We start from the raw sequence: 26,893 nt of genomic DNA on the forward strand, positions 1-26,893 counted from the left end.
GATATAAATACCTCCTGGTGCTAGTAGACACCTTTTCTGGATAGACTGAGGCATTTGCCACCAAAAACGAAACTGCCACCACAGTAGTTAAGCTTTTTTTCAATGAAATCATCCCTTGACATGGACTTCCTGTTGCCACAAGGTCTGATAATGGACCTGCCTTCACCTCGTCCATAGCTCAGTCGGTCAGTAAGGTGTTAAACATTCAGTGGGAGCTCCGTTGTGCCTATCGACCTCTGGCCAGGTAGAACGCATGAACCGCACCCTGAAAAGTACTCTTACTAAATTAACCCTAGACACTGCTGAGAATTAGGTAAAGCTCCTCCTTAGCCCTCCTTAGAGTAAGATACACCCCTTACCGGGCTGGGTTTTCACCTTCTGAAATCATGTACGGGAGGGCTCCGCCTACCCTGCCTAAGCTAAGGGATACCATTTAGCAGCAATCGCACAGGCTAACTTGTTACAGTACCTGCAGTCTCTCCAACAGCTACAAGACATCACCCAGCCGCTTGTCCGGGGAGCTCACCCCAACCCAGTCCCTGAACAGACAGGGCCCTGCCACTCTTTCCAGCTGGGTGACCTGGTATATGTTAAAAAGTTCCAGAAGGAAGGACTCCTGCCTGGAAAGGACCTCATACTATCATCCTCACCACGCTGACGGCTCTGAAGGTAGATGGCATTCCTGCCTGGATTCATCACTCTGGCATCAAAAAGGCCAACAAAGCCCAGCCGGAAACATGGGTCCCCAAGCCTGGGCCAGGCCCCTTAAAACTGCGCCTAAGTCGAGTGAAGCCATCAAATTAATTCTTTTCATTTACCTCTTCTGTCTGTTTCCACCTGTTATGTCCTCTGCCCCTTCCTACTCTTTTCTCCTCACTTCCTTCATGACAGGATGTGTCTTTGCAAACACCACCTGGAAAGCGGGAACCTCCAAGGAAGTCTCTTTTATAGTTGATTTATGTGCTTTGTTCCCAGAACCTGCCCGTACCCATGAAGAACAACGCAATCTGCTGAGCATGGGAGCGGGAAACGTTGACCTTGCTGCAGGGTTTGGACACACCAGAAGCTGGACTGGATGTGGAAACTCTAAGGGTACAGAGAGTTGACTTTCACCTTCGTCCTGGAAATCACCCTGACTCCAGCTGTCGAGATTCTTACCAGTTTTTCTGCCCTCACTGGACGTGTGTAACCTTGGCCACTTACTCCGGAGGACCAACCCAATCCTCAACCCTTTCCATAGCTTGCACTTCCCGTCCTAGACCGTGCACTATAGGAAATTGCAATTCTCTTACTATAACTGTCTGTAACCCTAGTTTAACTCAATGGTATAATGGCATGTCATGGGGATTAAGGCTTTATATTTCGGGATTTGATGTTGGAACTATGTTCACCATCCAGAAAAAGGTCCTGGTCCCATGGAGCCCTCCTAAGCCAATCGGACCTTTAAGTGATTCAGGTGACCCTATGTTCCAAAAACACCCAGACAGGGTCGGTTTAACTGTCCTGCCATCATTCCTGGTTCCTAGACCTCAGCTGCAGTGACACCTCCAATCCAGCCTGATGTCCATTCTGGACGGGGTACATCACCTCCTTAAACTCACCCAGCCTAAACTAGCCCGAGGTTGCTGGTTGTGCCTAAAGACCAAATGCCCATATTATGTTGGATTAGGAGTAGAAGCCATGCTAAAAATTAACTCTCTTTCTTGTCATACACGCCCCCAGGCCCTTACACTAGGAGACGTGTCAGGGAACGCCTCCTGTCTAATCAGTGCAGGGTATAACTTATCTGCTTCTCCCTTTCAGGCTACCTGTAATCAGTCTCTACTTACTTCCTTAAACACCTCAGTCGCCTACCAGGCACCCAACAATACGTGGTTGGCCTGCACTTCAGGCCTCACTCGCTGCATCAGTGGGACTGAACCCGGACCTCTCCTACGCAGGTTGGTTCATGTACTCCCCAGGTCTGCGTGTACAGTGGGCCAGATGGACAACTTCTCATCGCTCCCCCTGAATTGCATTCCAAGTTTCGCCGAGCTGCCCCACTCCTTGTACCCCTTCAAGCCGGCCTTAGCATAGCTGGGTCAGCAGCCATTGGCACGACTGCCCTGATTCAAGGAGAAACTGGACTAATATCCCTATCTCAACAAGTAGATGCTGATTTAAGCAATCTCCAATCAGCCATAAATATACTGCACACCCAGGTAAAGTCTCTAGCTGAAGTAGTTCTTCAAAACCGCCAAGGCTTAGATCTGCTATTTCTCTCCCAAGGAGGGTTATGTGCAGCTCTAGGAGAAAGTTGTTTTTTGTATGCCAATCAGTCTGAAGTCATAAAAAATACTCTTCAAAACGTTCGAGAAAATCCAGATAGATGCCAGCAGGAACAGGAAAGTAGCACCCCCTGGTACCAAAGCATGTTTAACTGGAATCCCTTGCTAACTACTGTAATTGCTGGGTTGGCGGGACCCCTTCTCCTCCTCTTGTTAAGGTTAATCTTCGGACCTTGTATATTAAATTGGTTTCTTAACTTTATAAAGCAACACATAGCTTCTGTCAAACTCACATATCTTAGAACCCAGTATAACCCCCTTGTTATAACCGAGGAATCAATGATTTGGTTCCCCAAAAACACGAGTGGGAAACGTGACACTCTACCTTGTTTTAACCTGATGGACTCTCTCTCAGCTGAGAGAGCCGGACAGAATCCATTTTGGTTTCTTCACTTGCAGCCCCTTGTCCTCCCCTCCCTTAAGGACATAACTGGTGCAAGCGGACTCCAAGCACACTCAGGAATGCACTTACTGATAAGATACTGAGGCAAGCTGTACCAGCAGCCCCTGGACACGTGCTCAGTTGATGGTACTCAAAGCCCCTGCATTTATCTCTTTGTGATAGTTTAAGCCCCTGAACCTGGAACTGTTCATTTTCCTGTAACTGTTTCTATAACCATTTATCTTTTAACTTTTTGCCTGTTCTGCTTCTGTAAAAATTGCTTCAGCTAGACTCCCCCTCCCCTATTTAGACCGAGGTATAAGAAGAAATCTAGCCCCTTCTTCGAGGCCAAGAGAATTTTGAGCTCTAGCCATCTCTCAGTCGCCGGCAATAAAGGACTCCTGAATTAGTCTCACAGTGTGGCGTTTCTCTGTAACTCACTCAGTTACAACAACAGGAGCTTGTTTGCCACCAAAAGTTCCATGCACCCCTCGCCACCAGCCTCTTCCTTCTTATCAGGTCCCTTCCCTGGGCATAGGTCTGAGTGTGCAGCCTGGGTAGCTGCTAGCCCCAGAGATGGGACCCGTCTGCACCCTGGGGAGCTCCCTGTGGCCAACTCCAGCTTTGTCAACCCTGGCGAGGGTGGGTGGCAGGCAGTACCTGGTCCTGTGGTTCGGGTTAGCTCTCTTGGGCTGGCTGCCCCCGCTCCCTGACTCCCCCCACCACCACCTCCCCCTCAGCTGGCCAGCTCTGGACATAGCGTTTGGCCGAGTCTGAGCCAGCCCGTCTTGGCAGCTCCCTCTCCTGCCTGCGAGGGTGACTTCACTTTGACTTCAAATCTACAGAGTGATGTGCAGATTGCAGATTCAGCCCTGAGCCCCACCAAGACACAGCAGGGACAGGAGCAGCTGGCCCCGGGTCGCCCCAGGCTCCAGTTCCTTCCCCCTCCTACCCCAAGGCCCCATGGGCTTCCCTTCCTCCATCCCTCTGTGCCTAGATGCAGGCCAGACCTCAAGAGGCAGCTGGGGGATGGGGAGAGAACAGAGGACTTTCCCCACAGAGGCCCAGAACCCACATCCAACCTCAGCCCACAACCCCCCAGTGCAGGCCCCCTGGCTTTTCCTCCTGAGGTGCATATGTTCATGGCCATCATTTCTTTGGGGGAAATTAGATTCTTTGGGGCTCCAGTTCCTCTCTGCTGCCCGCTCTCCTCTGCTGCCCACTCTCCTCTGCTGCCAGTCCCACATCCTAAGAGTGCCCCTGTGTAGAGGGGGGAAGGGCACCCACCCTTACAGCTCCCCCCATGAGGCTGAAAGGTGCCCAATTCTCCCATAGACCCGATGTATACAGCTTCTTTGAATAAACAGAGAAACTGATCCTGCTAGTCTTAAAGTTACATTTGTTTTATCTAAGTTCCCGGAAACTTGCCGGCCCAGGGCCTGACAATGAGAAACCAGCCCCTCAGCCCCTATGATTGCCTAAGGCACCAGCTGCTGTCTGGTAACCAACTCCTCTTCCTCGCCCCTCCCCAATTCCTGTTTTCCCAGACATGGTTACGTTTCTTCCTGGATAGCCCTGCAGGACCCCCAGCCTATCTACTAACCTGGATGTTGAGAGAGGCTCTCTTGGCCCCCTTCCCTACCCAGGTCTTTCCCTCCTCCTGCCTCTGCCCTGCCCCGACCCCTTCCACAGAGACCCAGTTCCACAGGGCCTGGGCCTCTGAAAAATCGCGAGGGTGGGGGGTGGTGCGCTCTGCCAGGGGAACCTGGGGAGGTGGGCAGTTCTCCAAGTCCTCTTGGTCGCACCCCCAGCCATTCCTACCTTGCATTCATGCGCGGCTTCCTTGCCCTCTCTGTGCAGCCAAAAGGGGCAAATGCAGGAACTGCAAGCTGGCGCACCAGGTGAAACGAGCGGCTGCGCCTGCAAAGGTGCTGGGACCCAGGCTTCTGCTGGCCTTTCCAGCATCAGGTTCGGAACCTACCCGCGTCCTGCACCTTACTCCTACAGAGAGATGACAACGTGCTAGCAGTCCTCACTCGCTCTTGGCAGCTCCTTGGCCTCAGCGTCCGCTCCCGCTGTGCTCCAGGAGCCCTTCAACCCGCAGCTGCGCTATGGGGCCCCTCTCTGGGGCTGGCCGAGGCCGAGCCAGCTCCCTCCGCTCCCTGTGGAGGGAGAGGCGCGGGTGGGAGCCGGGGCTGCGCATGGCACTCACAGGCAGGCTCGGGTTCCGGGTGGGCGCGGACTCCGCGGGCCCCGCGCCCCTCACTTGGCCCCTGCGGGGCTTGATCGGGGGAGGAACTCCCTCTGGGCTGCCAGAGTGCCCGGGCTAGATGCCACAAAGTCCCGGGGTGAGTGCCATTGAGAGGTGAAGCTGGCTGAGCTTCTGGGTCAGGTGGGGACCTGGAGAACTTTTCTGTCTAGCTAAAGGTTTGTAAACTCACCAATCAGTGCTCTGTCAAAACAGACCAATCAGCTCTCTGTAAAATGGACCAATCAGCTCTCTGTAAAATGGACCAATCAGCAGGATGAGGGTGGGGCCAGATAAGGGAATAAAAGCAGGCCACCCCAGCCAACAGCGGCAACCCGCTTGTGTTTTCTTCCGACATGTGGGATCTTTGTTTGTTCCTTGCTGCTGCTCGCTTTTTGCGCCCCTGCCACCTTTATGAGCTGTAACACTCATTGGGAAGGTCTGTAGCTTCCTTTCTGAGGCCAGACAGACGCCAAACCCACCAGAATGAAAGAACAACTCCAGACGCGCTGCTACAACTTCAGACAGGCTGCTTTTAAGAGCTGTAACACTCACCGCGAGGGTCTGCAGCTTCACTTCCTGAAGTCAGGGAGACCAAGAACCCACCAATTCCAGACACACTACCGGCACCCTGCTCCTACCAACGACCCGCCCTGCCACCACCCTCCACCTACCTGTGCTCTGCCCCTCACTGCACCCTGCCCTTCCAGCACGGTGCTCCTAGCAGCGGCCCTGCCCCACAATCACCCTTCCCCTACCGCACCCTGTCCCATGCCCCTCCAGCACCACGATCCTACACGTACCCTGTACCTACCTACGCTTCTTCCCTCCCAGCACCCTGCCCTGTCAGCATCCTGCTCTACCTGCACCCTGCTTCTACCTGTGCCCTGTGCCACCAGCACCCTGCCTCTACCAATGCCCTGCCCTGCCATCACCCTCTACCTACCCGTTCCCCAGTCCTAACCGCACCCTGCCTTGTCAGCACCCTGCTCCTACCTGCACTCTGCCCCTTCCTGGGCCTGGCCCAACTGTCACCCTGCTCCTACCCGAGTTCGGCCCTGCAGCACCGAGCACCTATGTGGACCCTTCTCCTACCTGCTGCCCTGCCCGGCAGCACATCCTACCCACGCCCCACCCTGCCAACACCCAACTGCTACCTGTCCTGCAGCACCCCATCCTACCCACGCTCACCTCGCTAGAACCTCAATCTTACTTGCACTCCGCTCCTACCCATGCCCCGCCTTGCCAGCACCCTGCTTCTACCTATGCTCTGCTCCTACCCATGCCTTGCCCCACTATTACCCACACCATGATCCTACCCGTACCCTGCTCCTACCCTTGCCCCACCAGCACCCCACTCCTAGGAGCCCATCCACACTGCATCCTGGTCCTGCCTGCAGCATGATCCTACCCTCGCCCAGCTCCTGCCTGCCTGAGGCCTTCAGACTCAACATTTATACAACCACACAATCCATTAGATCCACTCAAAATATTTATAAACTAATTTATGATGTGAAAGTCAAACACAAAAACAAAATATGCTGGAATTTAATTTGAAATTAAAGAAGTCTCAGAAATGAGAAGTCACCAAACTCTTACAAATAACTTTATTAGAGTCACATGTAATTTTTAAAAGTAGTTTTAGACAAAATGTAGTTTTGGATCAAGACAACTTCATTTATGGCACATAAAACTTCATAATCTTGTGCGTAACACTTTACAACGAGAACTTTTGTTAACCAGGACACATTATTTTCTATGTTCATTCTTCTGACATACAGATTTGTTTCCTTCCTAGACTTGTAAAAATGCCTGTTTCGGATTCCTTCAGAGTACAGATAACAAGGAAGGCTTCATCACCATATGGTGGATCTGAAGATTCAAAGAGGTGCCGTGGCTCAAAAGTAGACATTTTGGTAAATGGGAGGAAGTGAGATTCAGTGAAGATGATAAATGAAAGGTGTCACCACTGCTATGCTTGTCACACAAAATAGGCTTTAAGTCTAAAAAGCACAAAAATAGAAAATAAAGGTCATTATAAAATGATAAAGGGATCAATTCAGCAAGAAGGTAGAATAGTTGCCAATGTAAACACACCTGACACAGGAGCCCCAGTTATTAAAGTAAGTTATCCAGCAACAGACGGACAGACAATAGCAGCTGGGGACTTCAACACCTACTTTCAGCAACAGACACACCAGACTGACTCCAATATAAGTCAAAGGGACCTCACAGGTAATTACAGAACATTTCACCCACCAACTGCAGAACATGGTTCTTCTCATCAGCTCACAAACCATTCTCCAGGATAGACCACATTTTAGGCCACAGAACAAATCTGAAAAAAGCATTCAAAAAATGAAAATCATATCAAGTATCTTCTCAGACCAAAAGGGCATAAAACTAAAAGTCAATAACAAGAGAAATGTTGGAAACTCTCCAAGTACATGGTATATAAATAATGGTGATGGCCAGTGAAGAAATCAAAAAGGAAAGTTAAAAAAAAAATTCTTGGAAAAAAAAAGGCAACAAAACAGAAAACAAAGATACATATAGTAGGTGTTTTTGAAGTAAAAAATGTGGAACAGGCCGGGTGCGGTGGCTCACGCCTGTAATCCCAACACTTTGGGAGGCTGAGGCAGGCAGATCACTGGAGGTTGGGAGTTCAAGACCAGCCTGACCAACATGGAGAAATTCTGTCTCTACCAAAAATACACAAAATTAGCCGGACGTGGTGGTGCATGCCTGTAATCCCAGCTACTCGAGAGCTTCCCAAAAGAAGCCAACCCAGGGGAGCTGTGGGCAAGCATTCCAAGAACAAGCATTCACACTGATGCAGGCTGGACACTTCTTCTGTAAAGGTCCTAAGAGCAAACTGAGCACACAGTCTGTAACCAGGCAGTGGACAAGCCATGTGCAACTCAGAGGACCTTTTTTTTTTTTTTTTTTTTTTTTTTTGAGAAGGAGTTTCACTCTTGTTGCCCAGGCTGGAGTGCAATGGTGTGATCTCCACTCACTGCAACCTCCAACCTCTGTCTCTTGGGTTCAAGTGATTCTCCTGCCTCAGCCTCTCGAGTAGCTGGGATTACAGGCATGCGCCACCACGCCCGGCCAAGATTGAAATCTTAATATTAGAAAGAAAAGCAGTTTGGAAACTTACCTGTTTTTCATTCAAAGCCCGTCCTCTCCTTCCTCTTCACGAATGGCAGGCATCCTGTGGTGACTACAGAAGGGACTGCCAGCTAAGGGGCTGCATTGGCCCGAGGAGCAGCTTCTGCAGGAGCTTCAGCAGGTTCCTTGGAAAACGTGACAGTGCCAGGCCACGGTGCCCTGTTCAGAAATACAAGACTCAGATTTAGTAAAGCCAGTTGTGTAATTTGAAATTCGTTTAAAAAAATCCTTAACCAAAACATCTCATTTCATAAGACCGATGTATTCTATCAACAGTTTTTTACTGTATGTTCATACTTACGGCATTAAGAATCAGCGTGATTGGCTGGTGACGTGCATCTGGTTCATCAATTTTAGTGGCAAACCTTTCCAGCATCTACAACTCTAGTCACCAAAATCAAGAATGTCTTTCTTTTCTCTTTTTACCTAATTACAAAAAAGGGATTGATTTATGAAAAGCAATATATTAATAAATAGCACAACTTATGTTCATATCATTGCCACTTCTAGCCACAAATTAGGAGTCAGGATTAAGGAAAACTTACCTAAGTTTTCCCAGGCTACTTTAAAATTGCTTTTTTTCTACAAAAATAAATGTTAAATTCTTTTGAGGTAGTCTGAATTAAGTTGCTGCTAATTGGAAAAGACTATTTTAAGATAAACAGACAATTTTATAAAATTGACTTCCTTTCTACTATTAGAAAGTTCTGATAATGAATTCTATTATTGTAATAATGACTTCTGAATTCCCTTTTAAAATATTAATATATTGGCATTTTTAGATTTAATCTGAAAGTTTTAAATATCAAAATAGACAAATCCAAAGTTTACAACAAGGGTGTACAATCATGATGGACACACTTCCTCAAACATGAGGGACCAACCCAACTCAGACCCATCACACCCTCAGCGTGTGGAAATGTTAAACTATACAGGAACCATGGCTGGACACAAAAATCTGTAGGTGTCCCTGACATAAAAAATGCCACAGTACTTGCCTGCAGCCTGGACACACCCTCCAATATCCTTCAAATCATCTCTAGGTTACTCACAATACCTAATACAATGGAAATGCTACATAAGTGGTTGTAATACTTTATTGCATAAAGAGTAACAACAAGGAAAAAAGCTTGTACATGTTCAGTACAGATGCAACCATCCTTTTCTTTCTGGAATATTTTGATTTGAGGCTGGCAGAAAGTGATGATGCAGGACCCACAGATAAAGAGGGCTGACTGTATGTAACACACACACACATTTTATCTTGCCTGAGTAAAAAACAAAATTGTACTCATAACACAGCTAAAGGACGTCAACAAAACTATTCTTCCCCATTCAACCTCAAATTGATAGAGACGACCTTCAAAGTCCACACAGAACCTTTTATTTCCTTAATGCTCGCTACCTTTTAATCATCAGAACTAATAGTCAAATAAGTTGCCCCTACTAATAAATCCAAATCAAAACAACACAGAAATGACACTTTGTGTTTCCACTAATTATTACTGAACACCTACTCTGTTACATACTGTTTGACCATCAGTGACATATTAATAAGCAAAAGATAAAAACTGCTGCCTCCTAAAACTTACAGTACAGCAGCACTTTATTTTACAGAATAAACACATCCTTGAAAACCTGTAAGATTAGGGATGCTCCCACCGACCTGCATGAAAGTTTCAGGAAGGTTTGTGTTCAAGCAGCTTTGCTAAACCAGAGGAAACTTCCACTTGTCTTTCTTGCAAACGGTCACAAGACACACCCACAATTTCAACTCGGGAAACACACTCAGCTTTTCATTAGTCTACCCAAAGGACTACAAATCATGCTGCTATAAAGACACATGCACACGTATGTTTATTGCGGCACTATTCACAATAGCAAAGAGTTGGAACCAACCCAAATGTCCAACAACGATAGACTGGATTAAGAAAATGTGGCACATATACACCATGGAATACTATGCAGCCATAAAAAATGATGAGTTCGTGTCCTTTGTAGGGACATGGATGAAACTGGAAAACATCATTCTCAGTAAACTATCGCAAGGACAAAAAACCAAACACCGCATGTTCTCACTCATAGGTGGGAATTGAACAATGAGAACTCATGGACACAGGAAGGGGAACATCACACTCTGGGGACTGTTGTGGGGTGGGGGGAGGGGGGAGGGACAGCATTAGGAGATACACCTAATGCTAAATGATGAGTTAATGGGTGCAGGAAATCAACATGGCACATGGATACATATGTAACAAACCTGCACATTGTGCACATGTACCCTAAAACCCCGAAGTATAATAAAAAAAAAAATAAAAAATAAAATAAAAAAAAAAAGAATGTCTTCCCATGGCCGGGCGCAGTGGCTCACGCCTGTAATCCCAGCACTTTGGGAGGCTGAGGCGGGCAGATCACGAGGTCAGGAGTTTGAGACCAGCCTGGCCAACATGGTGAAACCCCGTCTCTACTAAAAATACAAAAATTAGCCGGGTGTCATGGCATATGCCTGTAGTCCCAGCTACTCGGGAGGCTGAGACAGAAGAATCACCTGAACCAGGGAGGCGGAGCTCGCAGTGAGCTGAGATCGCACCACTGCACTCCAGCCTGGGTGACAGAGTGAGACTCTATCTCAAAAAAAAAAAGAATGTCTTCCCTTGATCCAGTAATGTGATTGCAAATAAAACTTTGTAACTTATACCAACATAAAAATTCTGAATAATAGATCATCTTCCCATGATTCAGAGTCTTGTTCATCTGTTTAATAAATTAGTCGGTTACTCTTCAACTTCTGCCATACTCTCAAAAGTCCTGAACAAGCCAGAAGGGAAGATCCACCTAAGTATTTATTTTTACTTTTTAAAAATTCACTACACTGAACAAGATAACATTTCACTTTCAAAGTTTAGTTCAAAAAAAAATTAACTGTGACTTCTTACATCTATATGTCAAAATCAGACTCTTAGTGAAATAGTTTTAATAAACACTCCCTCCAATAACCCTAATTTCCTCCACAGAAATTTATCAACAATTCCTTTGGCTCCACAGAATAAATCTTGAATTCCTGCCGAGATTGTGCTGCTGCACTCCAGCTTGGGCGAGAGAACAAGACTCTGTCTCGTCTCCAAAAAAAAAAAAAAAGGAAACCCTGGGGTAAAAGAACAATCTGACTTCCTGAGTTACCACATTTTTAAGTTTGAAACACCCAGTTTATAACAATAACAAACCACAAGGCACACAAAGAAACTGGAAAGTATGGCCCATTAAAAGGAACTAAGTGAATATAAAATATACATGAGGATACTCAGATATCAGACATAATTATTAGACAAAAACTTAACCCCAACTCTTTTTTTTTTTTTTTTTTTTTTTTTTTTTTTGAGACGGAGTCTCGCTCTGTCGCCCAGGCTGGAGTGTAGTGGCGCCCTCTCGGCTCGCTGCAAGCTCTGCCTCCCGGGTTCACGCCATTCTCCTGCCTCAGCCTCTCCGAGTAGCTGGGACTACAGGCGCCCACCACTACGCCCGGCTAATTTTTTTGTATTTTTAGTAGAGACGGGGTTTCACCGTGGTCTCGATCTCCTGACCTCGTGATCCGCCCGCCTCGGCCTCCCAAAGTGCTGGGATTACAAGCGTGAGCCACCGCGCCCGGCCAACCCCAACTCTTAAAAATGCCCAAAGAGCTAAAGAAAGACATGGACACTACAGGAAAATGACCTGTGAGCAAAATAAGAACCTCAATAAAGAGATAATTATAAAAACGAATCAGAAATTCTGCAACTAAAAATTAAAATACCTGAAATAAAAAAAATTACTAGAAGGGCCAGGCACAGCGGCTCACGCCTGTAATCCCACCACTTTAAGAGGCCAAGGCAGGCGGATCAAGAGGTCAGGAGATCAAGACTAGCCTGGGCAACACGGTGAATTGAAATCTCACGTCTACTAAAAATACGAAAATTAGCCAGGCATGGTGGCGGACACCTGTAGTCCCAGCTACTCGGGAGGCTGAGGCAGGAGAATTGCTTGAACCCGGGAGGCAGTGGTTGCAGTGAGATCGTGCCACTGCACTCCAGCCTGGGCAGCAGAGTGAGGCTCTGTCTCAAAAAAAATTTTACTAGAAGGGATTAAAAACAGATTTGACCAAGCAGAGGAAAGAATTAGCAAATGTGAAGACAAAACAATTGAAATAATCCTGTATCAGAAACAGAAAGAAAATGGTTGCAAGAATATCAGCTGAGCTTAAGGGCCCTGTGGGACACCATCAAGTGGACAAACAACAGTTTGTAATAATCACAGAACAGAGGGAGTAAAAGAATATTTGAAGAAATAATGAAAACCTAAGAAACTTCCCAAACTTGATTGAAAACATTAAGACATTATAAACATCCAAGGCTTGGCATGGTGGCTACCACCTATACACTCAGTGCTTTGGGAGGCCATGGTGGAAGGGTTGTTACAGGCCAGGAATTCAAGATCAGCCTGGGAAACATACCGAGACCCCGTCTCTATGAGAAAATCGTAGTTAAAATTAAAAGCTGGTAAGGTGGTGTGCACGTACAATCTCAGCTACTCAAGAGGTTCACGCAAAAGGATTGCTTGAGCCCTTTCAGCCTGGGTGACCGAGTGAGACCCTTTTTTCTTTTTTTTTGAGACAGAGTTTCACTCTTGTTGCAATGGCACAATCTCAGCTCACTGCAACCTCCGCCTCCTGGGTTCAAACAATTCTCTCACCTCAGCCTCCCGAGTAGCTGGGATCACAAGCATGTGCCACCGTGCTCAGCTAATTCTGTATTTTTAGTAGAGATAGGGTTTCTCCATGTTGGTCAGGCTGGTCTCGACCTCCTGACGTCAGGTGATCCACCCACCTCGGCCTCCCAAAGTACTGGGATTACAGGCGTGAGCCCCTGCGCCCGGCCATGAGACCCTGCCTCTATAAAAACTTACTTTCACAAAAACCAAGAAGCTCAACAAACTCAAAATAGGATAAATTCAAAGTATCTCACCCAAGACACATTATAATCAAGGTATCAAAAGACAAAGAATCTTGAATGAAACAAGGGAGAAGCTACTTCTCACATACAAAGGATCCTCCGTCAGATTATCAGTAGTTTTGTGTGTGTGTGTGTTTTGAGACAGTCTTGCTCTGTTGCCAGGCTGGAGTGCAATGACCCCATCTCGGCTCACTGCAACTTCTGCCTCCTGGTTTCAAGTGATTCTCCCGCCTCAGCCTCCCAAGTAGCTGAGATTACAGGCACCTGCCACTACGCCCTGCTAATTTTTGTATTTTAGTAGAGATGGGGGTTTCACCATGTTGGTCAGGCTGGACTCGAACTCCTGACCTCAGGTGATCTGCCCACCTCAGCCTCCCAAAGTGCTGGGATTACAGGTGTAAGCCACCATGCCCAGCTATCAGTAGACTTCTTACCAGAAACCTTGGAGGCCAGAAGGCAGTAGGGTTGATTAATTCAAAGTACTGAGTGGGGAAATCCTTTCAACTAAGAATCTTAGATCTGTTAGGGTTGAAATGTGTCCACCAAAGCTCATGTCAAAACAAACGAACAAACAAAAATGATCTTCCGGCCTCAGCCTCCCAGGTAGTCGCATGCCACCACTCCCAGTGAGTGGGGTGGGGGGTGTGTGTGCACATGAGCAAGCACACTGCAGGTTTCAGTGTTGTAACACCCAGCTCAGCAAGGACAAGACACAACAAGAGCTCCCATTCATGGTCTACGCTGGCACTGCCTTTTTAGAGGTTAATTTTGCAATTAACATTAAGAGTCTCAAAAACACTCATCGCCTTTGACTTAGCCATTTCACTTCCAATAATCTAGCATACTAAAACACTCAAAAGATCGGATACATTTAGGTCAATAATTCTTTACCCACAAATTACACAATCCAAAAAAGTTTAGAAACTCCTTTGGCAGCAAAAACTGTCCTCAATAAAAGTGATACTATTTATAGTTTCTATTTATACCACTCAGCGGGCCTTCAAAGCCATGCATACTTTTTTTTTTTTTTTTTTTTTTTTTTTTTTTTTTTTTTTTTTTGAGACGGAGTCTCGCTCTGTCGCCCAGGCTGGAGTGCAGTGGCACAATCTCGGCTCACTGCAAGCTCCGCCTCCCGGGTTCACGCCATTCTCCTGCCTCAGCCTCTCCGAGTAGCTGGGACTACAGGCGCCCGCCACCACGCCCGGCTAACTTTTTGTATTTTTAGTAGAGACGGGGTTTCACCGTGGTCTCGATCTCCTGACCTCGTGATCCGCCCGCCTCGGCCTCCCAAAGTGCTGGGATTACAAGCGTGAGCCACCGCGCCCGGCGCCATGCATACTTTTAATGTACGTAGTCCCAGCCTACTTCTCTGGGCTTGACCAATGCAGCCTCCCACAGATGCTGTAAACCTGACAAAGAAAGCCCCTGGCTGTTCCCCAAACACTGCCCACATGCCTCACAGCAGCACCTTTGCTGATACTGTTTCTGCTTCCTGACACGTCCTCCTTATGCCACAATCTAAGGCCTGGCACAGGCCCCATCTCTTTTCATAAAGCTTCAGCCATACTTGCCTCAGAGGTAAACTTCTGACCCCCATGATTCCCAGGCACATTCTGGTGCTGCTGGGTGTACATAACACAATCTGAAATGCGGTTCTGCATCTCTTCTTTGCACCTGGCTGAGGTCTCAGAGAGCAGAGGCTAAATATTTCATGGCTCCCTCAATGTCTAAACACAGTGCTGTATACTGAGTGGCACCTCTCGGTGACTACTTTGTACCCTAAATGTTAAACTCAGGGATGAGTGAAACCATATCAGGATTAATATACAGAAATACCTTCTTGAATTCCATCACTTAATAGCATTGGCCATTTGAATGCTGGCAGGTAGGAAGAAAAGAGGAGAACAAAGAAACCCCAAAAGTTAGCATCACAACTACTGCCGCACAAAAAACAGAATCAAGCCGACTGGCAAGGTAAAGACCAGGGACACACAGGTCACTGCAGGACAGAAGAATCTTCCAAGCTTGTCAGTAATGTAAGTTTCTCATTTTCTAATAAACTAGTGTGGCATAGGTCACTGTTTAGAGTCTTGTCTTCAAAATGTTTTCCAGCATCAAGGACAACAATCTATAAAAAACAAAATGGGAGAAAAAGCAGCACACTCACGGCTCTGAAGAGCACAGCATAAGGCTACAAAAAGGACCAAGCACCTTCCCAACCTGCAATGTGCTCAGTGTCTGTAAATCACAAGTTAGGTGATGAAGGGCTGGTAGTTTCCCATGAATTAATAACTTTCCTTCTGGCCCCCATGTTATCTCCCTCACCTGACCCACCCAAGGAAACATCCTTAAAAGGCTCCTCTCAAATTGCTTGCACATGCTTGGAGAAGGTACACTATGGTTAGTGCACACGACTGAACTTCAGCAACACAAAGCTTACCAGACAGCAAAGACAACAGCAAAGCTGGGCCCAGCAGCCATCACTTAAAGAACTCTTCACTCGTTACACTGGAGCACGTGATCTCTCTGGAACCAGGAACCACAGAACCCTGAAGGGCACACAGCTGGTGGCTAAGGATTCAAGGCCTGCAGTGAAAATGTAACATGTCCCTCCAAGTGCTTATTTCTGCTATAAGCTGGTTTAGTTCTGCAACGAACAACTAGATTTCTAACTGATATTAATATTAATAAACTTTTTTTTTTAAAAGACAGGGTCTCACTGTCACCCAGGCTGGAGTGCAGTGATGCAGTCATGGCTTACTGCAGCCTCAACCTCCTGGGCTCAAGCAATCCTCCTGCCTCAGCCTCCCAAGTAGCTGGGATTACAGACAGATGCCACCATGCCCAGCTAATTAAGAAAAAATTTTTGTAGGGATGAGGTCTCACTATATTGCCCAGGCTGATCTTAAACTCCTGGGCTCAAGCGCTCGCTCCTCCTGCCTTGGTCTTCCAAACTGCTGAGATTACAGGCAGTAGCCACTGCACCAGGCCATTTACACTTACATACGTAAAATACATCCAGAATATAAACCACTACAAAACAAAAATACTTCATCTTGATGTAACTTACCATATTATGGATTTGTTTTAAAAATGAGGTAAAAGTCATTAAGAAAATGAAAGCACGAAAGAAATCTATCAAAATTACAAAAACTCAAAACTGAGCGAACATAACTTCAGAAAGAATGAAAACAATTGGAAAATAACTTCAGGAAAAAAATGTAAAATAGAAACAATACAAGAACAATTTGTGCCCTCTGAAAAACAGAGGTGAAAGTCAGGAAAATTTTTTTTTTTTTGTCTCCAGCCTGGAGTGCAGTGGCATGATCTCGGCTCACTGTAACCTCCGCCTCCCAGGTTCAAGCGATTCTCTCGCCTCAGCCTCTCAAGTAGCTGGAATTACAAGCGCCAGCCACCACGCCCAGCTAATTTTTGTGTTTTTAGTAGAGACGGGGTTTCACCTTGTTGGCCAGGCTGGCCTCGAACTCCTGACCTCAGGAGATCCACCCACCTCGGCCTCCCAAAGTGCTGAGTTACAGGCATGAGCCACCGTGCCCAGCCAAGAAAATATTTAAAAACAAATTAAGCAAAGATTATGAAAGTTTTTGGAGTAACACAGTTCCCGAAACGGTCCTGATCCACATGAAGTCTGAGCCACGTCGGCGTCCCCACATCAGGGCCCGTTCTGGTGGGTGAGGAACCTGCAACACAGAGAGGTGCAAGGGTCACTGGGGAGGCACAGAGGTGGAGGGAGGAGGGCTCCCCGGGACGATCACGCAGGTCTCAGAAAGCTCCTTGGGCCCTGGAAGGTGACCTTGGGCCCCTGAGCTCCCCACGGTCACGTCTACTCAGATGCCAAGGCACTGAGCCCTGTGTGCTGCTCTCTGCTGAGGGGTTATCTGTCCACAGAGAGTGTCTGTGGGTGTCATGGAGGAAGAACTGAACCTGGGCACTCACACAAGCACCTTCAGGGGGCTGGTTCCCCAGAGAGTAAAACAGACACAGAGAAACGGAATTTTGAGGATTCCAGGATCAACAGGCAGAGTCTCATGCCCCTGGGCCCTAAGAGGAGCAGGAGGGCTCATGACACAGGGTGGAGGTGGTGACCCTGCCTTGCCACCCAGATCCTCTGTGTCATCCAGACAGAAGAGCTGCACGTTCAGTATGCATAGCTTCCTGGAGCACGTCATTGTTATTGCCTAATAAGACCTGGTCGTTCTAGCATCCCCACTGGACCTTTCTTTGCTTTGTAATTTTTTAAATTATGCTGTGGTAAGACATAAATTTCTCACTTTAGTATATTCTGTAATAAAAGGGTTACAGAAGACATACATTTGAAAGAGGGAAAAACAGTGTATAGATACACACAAACACACATTTATATGTGTACCTTATTTCAAGACTGGAAAATAGATTTAAAAAACAGAGGCTCCCTGAATCATGCCCTCAACCCCTCCCAAGTGAGCATGGCCCTGAGATGTCTTCAGGGGTTTGTTGGCATTTGGCAGATACAGAACCACTGATGCCCAAGCCAGTGCCCTCTACATACAGAAACCTCCAACCTCACCTTGAAAAATGGGGCCATGAGGCCCCCAGACCCCCCCAGAGGCTGAAGGACCCCTGGGACTGGGCACATTTCAGTGCTTCTTGGATCCTGCCATGCCCTCTGCTTGATGCCAGGACCGAGTGCCCGCTGGCAATACTAGGCCTGGTGGGCTGCTTGCTTGTGTGACAAGGAGCCTGGGGGTGCCTCCATCCCTCTCACACCTTTCCCAGGAGGTCTGAACCAGGGGTATTCATGTCAACCCTAGTGTCTCCTCAGGATGTTGGCCTCAAGGGGCTGGGAGGACAGAGCTAGGTCCCCCCAAATGAGATGCTGGTGAGCTGAAGTGTCACTGCAGACAAATAACACAGAGCACAGCCCTTGGAATCCTGCACATGGGGGCACGACTAGTACCTCAGTGTTTCCCTCACTAGGCAGCCTGTGGAGGGCTCAGCCCAGCAGGCTCAGGGGCTGCTATGGAGAGGGTGTCTGTTTCCTGGAGCACGTTCTCAGGGCATCCTTCACTTACCTTCAGAGGTCTCTAAAATATATTTAAAATGTCCCAACAGTTCAGGACATTCCACCAGGTATTCTTCCTGGGCTTCCTGGTTTTCTTCTTGGACTTTCTGGTTTTCCTGATGGGACAATAAGAAAGTGAGCGTAGCCATAAAGAGCATGGGCACGAGTCTGCTTCCCTCATCATTCTGCCTGCCGCACACTCACGCTTCTCTTCCACTTTGGTCTTTTCTGTTGCTGCTTCTGCAGGTGCAGAGGAAGGACTTGCTGACATCTGTGAGGAAGAGAACAATTGTGCATGTCCAGAGACGCCAGTGCAGGAAAAGTCCTATCTGTGAAGGGGGTGCCCAGAGCAGACCCAGATGTCACTGGGGGTCGCTCCAGCAGGGTGGGGTCCAGCTCTTCTGACCCCAGCCCAGCCCCCTCCCCAGACCCTGAAGGGTTGTTCAGCAAGATTCAAAGCTGCAACCTGGGGGCCAGTAAGCAGGGCAATGCCAAGGCAGTGGGCAGGAGGGCTGGAGAGGGATTTTATCAACACTGAAGACCTGAGGACCTCCACTGTGGGATGAGACCAGGTCCCTCAGGAGAACAGTCACAAGAGAGGGAAAGAGGAAAAGGACTAGAGCTAAAAGAGGAGCTCATGAGTCAGAAAGAGGATAAAAGACAGCATATAAGAGGAGATCAATTACCTGCTGGTGGCTGCCTGTAACGGTGGAGTCTTCCAATTCTGTGAAGCAAGCATCAGAGTGTCCAGAGGAGCAGCAGTGTTGGGGTGGCCATAAGAAGGAAAGGGGAGAGTTACTGTCGAGAGAACCACTCAGAACCCACTGTCCCAGGCTGTGGAGCCAACCCGAGGCTCTCATGTGCTCATTTCTGGAGGCTTCTCCACAGCCTGTATCCTTTCCTCTGTGCTATGAGGGTGGGCGAGAGCCACAGCCTACAGCAACACAGCAGCCCCCCACACATATCCCCTAGGATTCCTGCCAACCACAGACGGCCTTGAGCAACAGCTGGACTCGGGCCTCTCCAATGAAAGCCAATTTAGGTTTCACTCAAAACCCAAGGATTTGGGATTGGATGGGATTGCGTGAGGAGTGGAGGCCAAAACTGTGCTCAATCATGTGTTCTGCCCTCAGGACTCCAGGATGCTGGGGCACACGTAGGAATCCCAGAGAAGGATTCCCTATGTCATCCCACCCAGGAAACACCCTTAGAGCAGGAGCAGACAGTGAGGACAGGACAGGAAGGTGCTGTTGCAGGTCCCAAGAGTGTAGAGAAAGAGAGTGGGGTCCTTACATGTAGGAAGGACTGTCTTCAGGACCATGTAGTGCCTGTGAGGGGCTGTGTCCCACCCCACACTCAACTTTACACCTGCATACTCATCTTGTGATCTCTATTCACAAAAAAAATGCCACCTCATCAAAACCCAGGGTTCTGGTGCATGCTGTGGCAAAGGCAGGTCTTTGCAAAATGTAATCTTTAAACTCCAGAGCAAGAAATGATGGTGACAAACACAACTCGCACAAAGCCCATGAGAACAAAACTTTTTTTTTTTTTTTTGAGACGGAGTCTCACTCTGTCGCCCAGGCTGGAGTGCAGTGGCGCGATCTCGGCTCACTGCAAGCTCCGCCTCCCGGGTTCCCGCCATTCTCCTGCCTCAGCCTCTCCGAGTAGCTGGGACTACAGGCGCCCGCCACCACGCCCGGCTAATTTTTTGTATTTTTAGTAGAGACGGGGTTTCACCGTGGTCTCGATCTCCTGACCTCGTGATCCGCCCGCCTCGGCCTCCCAAAGTGCTGGGATTACAAGCGTGAGCCACCTCACCCGGCCTAGAACAAAACTCTTACGTAAGACTTTCTCATTAAGATACAAAAAAAAAAAACCAAGTCAGACTTCTACACCTATTTCCTTTTATATTTGGTGACTTCATAGATCCCATCCTAGGCTCCAAAACAAGTGCAACCCAATTCCCAGGAACCCTCTCTCACTGGTCAACCCTGGAGCGTTGGTCCCTACCTGACCAGTCTATTTCCTCCTGGATGGATCCAGAGGTGGTGCCCATGAGCCCACATACAGAGACACAAACATCAGCACTGCTGCTCTGTCCACTGTGATTCTCCCCGGGCTCTGGGAACTCAGGGGCCTTTATGAAGGCACTGCTCACAGTTGCAAGCCTTCAGGTGAGACAGAGGACCTGAAATAATCCCTTTCAACTGTTCACTGACACTGGCTCATAGCATCTCTTACCTCCAATCTGAGAACCTGGGATTCCAGCCTTAATGCACATGCACTGAGTTACGTGAGTGCAGTGAACAGAACCTGGGCCAGACTCACAGCAGCTGCTTCCCAGGTGATTCCGGGAGAATGAGGATGCTCTTAAGAGTAGACGTTTGGCAGCTGGGAACTTCTAGCATGGCTCTTGTGAGGAGGTTACGAATTTTTTCATTTATTTAAACATGAATGGGCACATATGCCACTGAGGACCACACTGGAATGCACAGGTCTAAACCCAAAGATGAGGAAGATGTGACTCTCCCCCGGGTGTTTCCTGGCAGAGTGGTTTGCTGCTCTGATCTGATCATTCATGGATGGGTGCTTCAGGGGCACAGGAACAAGCTCCAGGCCCCCTGTGAAGTGCAGGGACGCCATAACAAAAATAAAAAAGGCTGGTCCAGCAAAGGTGGACTCGTAAACAGAAAAAGAGCATCTTCTGCAAGGAGAAAAGCTGAACCAAGTAGCCAGGGTAGAAATGAGGGGGACACTTCATTGACTTCAGGAGCCCACCCTATTCTCCTGGGACCTTGGATCAGAACCCACTCAGGTTTCTTCAGGAGCCCACCCTCTTCTTCTGTGACCTCGGATCAGAACCCACTCAGGTTTCCAGATTATCATGAGAAACAACAGATTGAAGGAGATGAGCAGGAAGCCTTTTCACACTGGCGCTAGATCTCAGCAAAGGGGTTGGAAGCATTGCACCATCACTGAGGCCCAAGATGGGCTGCCCAGGGCTGACCTCTGGGATGAGAAGGAACGAGGAGGACATAGTCCTTGCCCTCCCAGTGACCAGCCATGGCCAGGATTCATCCACGCAAGTAAAACAAAACAGAGTTTGGGACTAATAATTCCAAGACTATCTCAGAGAAAAAGGCAAAGTGATGTCTTATAGGTCACACAGGAGAGTTGCAAGGACCACCTGGACTCTGGAGCAGCCCCTCTCGCTTTGCTGAGCTCACCTTGCACTCAAACAGGGTCCCTTCTCACCTCCCCTGCCACTAGTGTGGGGCAGCTCTCCTGCCTGAAAGCTGACACTCCCTCCAGTCACACAGGATTCTGGGCCAAATCACACTTGGCCAACAGCAACTACACAAGGACCAGCTGTCAGGTGACTCCCAGAAGCAGGTGAAAAGTAAGAGCTGATCTCTGTCCCAGCCAGAGAGACCAGGCCTGGGAAATACTTTGTATCTGGCTTGAACCTGAAGTCCATCCCTGCTGATCATGTCGTCTCTGGGCCAAATTGGGTATTTTGGGAACTCACTCCTGTTCTCTGCTTCTCATTAACTTCTGGTGATGCCACTGCCATCAACATACAGGAAACAGAGAAGACAAGAAACAACAAAGTAGCTTATCTCTGCAGGCTCCTAGGAAGACAGGCAGACAGTGCCCAGCTATGAAGTGGGAGCTCGACCCATTCTCCCTCAGCTGGAGTATGAACATCCTGGCCACGCCCAGGTGATGACGTAGAACTCACTCTGCTGATGCTGCACCTTGGCTTCCCCCCGTGGCTCTGCTGCCCTCACGCCTGCCTTCTGCTCCTACAAATCATGTTCCTTTGCAGGCCCAGGGCAAGGCTGTAGCCTGCTCGCTCTCTAATAAACCCCAGTGGACAACTATCTGTGAATTCTGAGAGCCTCAATGTTGGTCATGCTGATTTGTGCCTTTGATCACACACAGCAGAAGGCCCCAAATACCACAAAAAAACCTGTATTCTAGAGATCAGAAAAGACTAGGGGAATTGGGCTATGAGGAGATAGTTTCTGAGGTTAACGAAGAACATTTTAAAATCACACTAACCTCACTGTTTTAAAATGTGGGGTAAGTATTGCCACCTACACAGCAATCAACTTCTATTCATATACAATGTACTTCCAGCAAATGCCTGCTTGCAAAAGAAATTAAATCCAGAATTTTAGTAATTTTATTTAAATACGACCTTAAGCCAACCACCGTGACTTGTTTTTTGCAAACGCCTTCAGGAGCAAACAGAAACCTTTGTCAACAGTGGGTTCAATGGGGACATCCTGGAGCCTCTGCTGTACCGAGACGTTTGTCTTTCCCCACCTCATAATGCACGAGCCATCCTCTCTCCTCCTAGGAAGGCAAGTGCTCACCCTGCCACTCACACCCTAGGGCAAACCCTTTGGTTATCTTTTCATGTTGCTGTGTTTCCTGAGCAGAGAACACAGAAACCAGAACTAGGCTGAGGGATAGACGCTGAGCCTCTACATGACCCTGACATTACGTATTTTGGACACTCGGGGTCACACTATGTGAATTCAAAAAGACACGCAGTAACTCGATGCGCACAACCTCACCCCATCCTCAGAGCATGCAGCTGCTCCCAGGGACTGCAGAATGTGACCATCATGCCCTATCTGGAACAACCATTTCTCCCATCACAGCCTAGGTCCTCAGCCATGAGAGGAAGCTCCACTCAGGCTGCCTGTCTACAGGAAGGCCAGCGAGACAGTGGCACACTCCTCATCATCTGGATACTCATCAGTATGAGACGGGTTCCCCAATACATATCCTTTTGTTTAACTCCTGAGGATTTCTGTAATGACAGAAAATAAACTGCTATGAGCATTAGACCATGCTGTGTCCTGTGTGCACAGGACTTTTCTTCACTTAGTGACATTAGAAAACAAGATGGAAACCAGTGTTCAAAGGAACCCAAAAGAAGAATAGAGCAAATCGATTCACACTAAAGACAAATTTTTCTCAGAGGATGTTTCCTCTCAAGTCCATGTTGGTTGGTAAGTAAGTGACTTTGTCCCAAAGAGAGAACAAAATTGGTGAGGCAAAGCTCACTGCCCCACAATGTCTGGTTGATGCTGCCATTTTCTCCGACTGTCTTAAATAAACCCTCAGGGGGGAACAGACTCTCACTTAAAATACCCCCCAAGGACACTGTATAACTCATCTAAGATATATATTGTCAGATTCTCATATCTCACTTTTATCCAAATAAAATAAAGCTAAGAAAGCAACTGTTTTTCTCAGACAAATCCAGGCAGCCTGACCTTTACATCCTCCGGGTCCTCCTCCTCTCCGCTGTCACTGGACCAGTCCTGCAGTAGATGCCCCGGCATAACTAGGAGGATACAGGGTGACCGTCAGCAGCTTGGTGGTGGTGCTCGCAACAATTCGGTAACACTGCTTGAGGTGGGTGTGGGAGGAGGACAGCAGAACAGGAGAGACGCAGGGAAGAAAGGGAATCCAGGCCTTTGGCTTTCTAGCTCCAGGCCACCTCGTAAACATGACATAGCCGATCTCAAACAGCGCACACCACGCAGTGCAGGCTGTGTGTCCCTGGCAGCCTCTTAGGCCTCCTCCTTCCCAATCTGACCTGAGCTAACTTGCCCTCTTATTCAGCCCTGCCAAAGTCATTTCCTCCGCAGAACGCACATGTGCTGCTGCTCTGTATATCATCCCTTCTGCAAGATTTTCTACTAAATAAGAAGCAACCTTTCTTGAAAGAGATTTAATTCTAGCCAAAAGATTAACTTTTTGTTATAAGGGAATTAAACCAAGATTTCAACTCCATTATCCTACCATTTAAAGATGACCCCTACTTAGCATGTGAGATTTGGCCCTTCCACTCTTCCTTTTCAACACAATGTGTGTGCACCGTGGGGTTCCCTGCTGCTCATGCTCACACTGACTCCAGCACGGGGACAGCCTGTCATGGGGAGCAGCGAGGGGGGCGGGGGGCGGGCACTGACCCTCTCCAGCCCAGCTGTGCAGGAGATTCCAGCGTGGAAAATGGGGGCCAGGCTAACACCCATGTTGATACTGGAGATTTTATTGGATGCTATGTCTTGGGATTGGGTTCTACTCAATTTCTAAGATTTGCACTAATTATTTCATTAAATACAATAGAATATGCCACTGATTATTGTCTGCTTTTGAAAAAGGAGCTGAGGAATGACTTCACCACTGTAGACCAAAAGCCAGAGGACTCTGTGTGTTTTACATTAATGATCACGCTAAAGGCCACCGTGCAATGTACCTACTCAAACAAATCTGGGTTAGCTGACCATTGACACCATCCAATAATGACAAGTGTTTGGGATCTGAATACCTTTTCATTCTTCCACATGCACACAGAAGTGCTGGAACAACCTGGCCTAGCAAGAAATTATACTAGGGCTTTGTGACAAATTCCTTGTACTAGCCCATGACATTAACCTTCCACTCATTCCCGAGGTCACATGTGCCTCTTCCATTTAAAAGACCAAGAGCTTGGGAAATTCATCTCTGCACCATGTCCATCTGAGGACTGGGGTAGCAAACGTATCTTTGGGTACAGCTGTGGTGGAGGATGAATGGGTTGATCTATGCAAACCGTGCAGTGGTGATGGAATTTTCCTTGAACACTGGTCCTTGTGTTGTGCTTTCAACATGGGAGTGTGTTTTCTGGGGAAATGCACACACACTCCCAAAGACATCCATAATCATTCCATACAGACTCTCTCCTCTGTCCCTCCCAACCCTGATGTACCACCACACCTTACATAACACTGCTGCTTCCAGGGATGACAATGGCATGGTTAGAGTTGTTTACTGGACTCTTAGTTTTTTGCTGGTTTTTTGTTTTGTTTTTTGTTTTTTTGAGACAGGGGTGCACTTTTGTTGCCCAGGCGGGAGTGCAATGGCACAATCTTGGCTCACTGCAAACTCCACCTCGTGGGCACAAGTGATTCTCTTGCCTCAGCCTCCTGAGTAGCTGGGATTACATGCATGCGCCTCCACGCCCAAGTAATTTTGTATTTTTAGTAGAGACGGGATTTCTCAATGGTAATCAGGCTGGTCTCAAACTCCCGACCTCAGGTGATCCACCTGTCTCAGCCTCTCAAAGTGCTGGGATTACAGGCATCACCCACTGTGCATGGCCGGACTTAGTATTTTTTAAACCAAACTTCCCAAATCTCATTTCTGGCAGGAAGCTCAAACAAGAGAGGCTCTTGAGCAAAAGCAGGTGAAACAGCACCACCTTTGCAACACTAAGATTTCAAGCCTCAACAAACAGATGACCCCAGCATGCCTATTCTTTGCCAGTGTGGCTGGGTCCACCTGCATCTAGAGAAAAAGAAAACACTATGAGGGTCAGACCACGCTGTCTCCTGTGTGCACAGGTCCTTTCTTCACTTGTTGACATTAAAAAGCCAGATGGTAACAGTGGTTGAGACAATGGCCCTGATATCCAGAAGACATTCGTGGAGGGGAACAAGATTTTCCTGCAACATTTTCAATTGTTTTTGTTTGACAATTCCACATACTTCTCAAGAAGAAGCCATTTCTCTTGAGGAAAATGCCTGCTGACATAGTTTGCAAATGTGATGTCATCTGAAACCATTTTTTAGTTGATAATGAACTCTGACATTTGCCCACCAAGAAATTCTGTAAGAACCTATAATGTACACGGTAAGATGTATACATCTTAATTCAATTGAAACAGAAAGAAACTGAGAAAAATAAAATTTCCATTTCAGAGGAAAAAAGGACTTTACCATGTGAACCTCTGTGGCTTCCTCAGAGGACGTCTGCCCTGGCATATCCTCCTCCAGGTCATCTGGCCACCTGGGAAACAGAGTCACCATAAGCACATGAGCTCCACTGAGTGAATCCCTCAGGCGGTCTTGGAGCTGTGGACACGGGGCTGGCGTGTGTGGAAAGGTGTGTTCGCAGCACAGACTCAGCCTCTGCCGGTCCATCCTCCATGGTGGTGAGGGAAGGCAAATGGTGAAGGCAGGCATCAGGCAGGCCACAGAAGACAGAGCCTTGGTCCTCTAGCTAAGGCAACCTCTTCAACATGAAATAACCCATCTCAAACAGGGCACACCACACAGTGTTTCCCTGCAGCATCCAGGGCTCCTCCACCGTAATCTGACCTGAGCTAATTTGCCCTCCCTTCAAGATCCCCTTGAGATCATTTTCTCCCCAGGATCCACATGTCCTGTTGCTGTGTTCTCCATCCCTTCTAGAACATTTTTTTTTCCTTAAGATGGAGTTATGCTCTTCTTGCCCACGCTGGAGTATAATGGTGTGATCTCAGCTCACCGAAACCTCAGCCTCCCGGGTTCAGGCGATTCTCCTGCCTCAGCCTCCTGAGTAGCTGGGATTACAGGCATGCGCCACCACACCCGGCTAATTCTGTATTTTTAGTAGAGACAGGGTTTCTGTGTTGGTCAGGCTGGTCGTGAACCTCTGACCTCAGGTGATCCGCCCGCCTTGGCCTCCCAAAGTGCCTGGCCAGAACATTTTGAATGATATAAAAAGCAACATTTCTTCAAAGAGGAGATTTAATTCTAGCCAAAATATTCTATGTACTCACTAACCTTTTGTTTTAAGGAAGACTAAATCAAGATGAAAGTACTGAATTATCCTACCATTTAAAGATGACCCCTACTTGGCCTGTGGTGTTGGTCCCTCTGCTCTTCC

General features: G+C 47.8%; 1 protein-coding gene and 1 long non-coding RNA gene across 2 annotated transcripts; both read right to left on the reverse strand.

Annotated features, from left to right (window-relative positions):
- Window positions 1-6,549: 6,549 nt before the first annotated feature.
- Window positions 6,550-16,699, reverse strand: LOC129485662 (uncharacterized). The gene is made up of 6 exons (XR_008658759.2): window positions 16,184-16,699; window positions 15,554-15,699; window positions 8,430-8,554; window positions 8,118-8,287; window positions 7,217-7,295; window positions 6,550-6,960 (listed from the first exon to the last, which is right to left on the reverse strand). It is a non-coding gene; the product is annotated as an uncharacterized lncRNA (long non-coding RNA).
- A 1,498-nt stretch (window positions 16,700-18,197) lies between these two features.
- On the reverse strand, window positions 18,198-26,166 carry LOC134737186 (protein FAM153A-like). Its single transcript, XM_063643098.1, has 5 exons — window positions 25,958-26,166; window positions 25,732-25,862; window positions 18,862-18,899; window positions 18,380-18,504; window positions 18,198-18,291 (listed from the first exon to the last, which is right to left on the reverse strand). Exons 1-5 carry the CDS (start codon window positions 26,164-26,166, stop codon window positions 18,198-18,200), a joined length of 597 nt encoding a protein of 198 aa, XP_063499168.1.
- Window positions 26,167-26,893: the final 727 nt, after the last annotated feature.

This window comes from Symphalangus syndactylus, chromosome 7, assembly GCF_028878055.3.
Source record: "Symphalangus syndactylus isolate Jambi chromosome 7, NHGRI_mSymSyn1-v2.1_pri, whole genome shotgun sequence".
Classification (NCBI taxonomy): domain Eukaryota; kingdom Metazoa; phylum Chordata; class Mammalia; order Primates; family Hylobatidae; genus Symphalangus; species Symphalangus syndactylus.

Coding starts and splice junctions, on each gene's coding strand:
- LOC134737186 (XM_063643098.1), bottom strand. CDS start 26,166: ATGGACCGGCAGAGGCTGAGTCTGTGCTGCGAACACACCTTTCCACAC. Junction 18,505..18,861: donor TTACAGGCAGCCACCAGCAG/GTAATTGATCTC, acceptor CCCCCTTCACAG/ATAGGACTTTTCCTGCACTG. Junction 18,292..18,379: donor GACCAAAGTGGAAGAGAAGC/GTGAGTGTGCGG, acceptor TTGTCCCATCAG/GAAAACCAGAAAGTCCAAGA.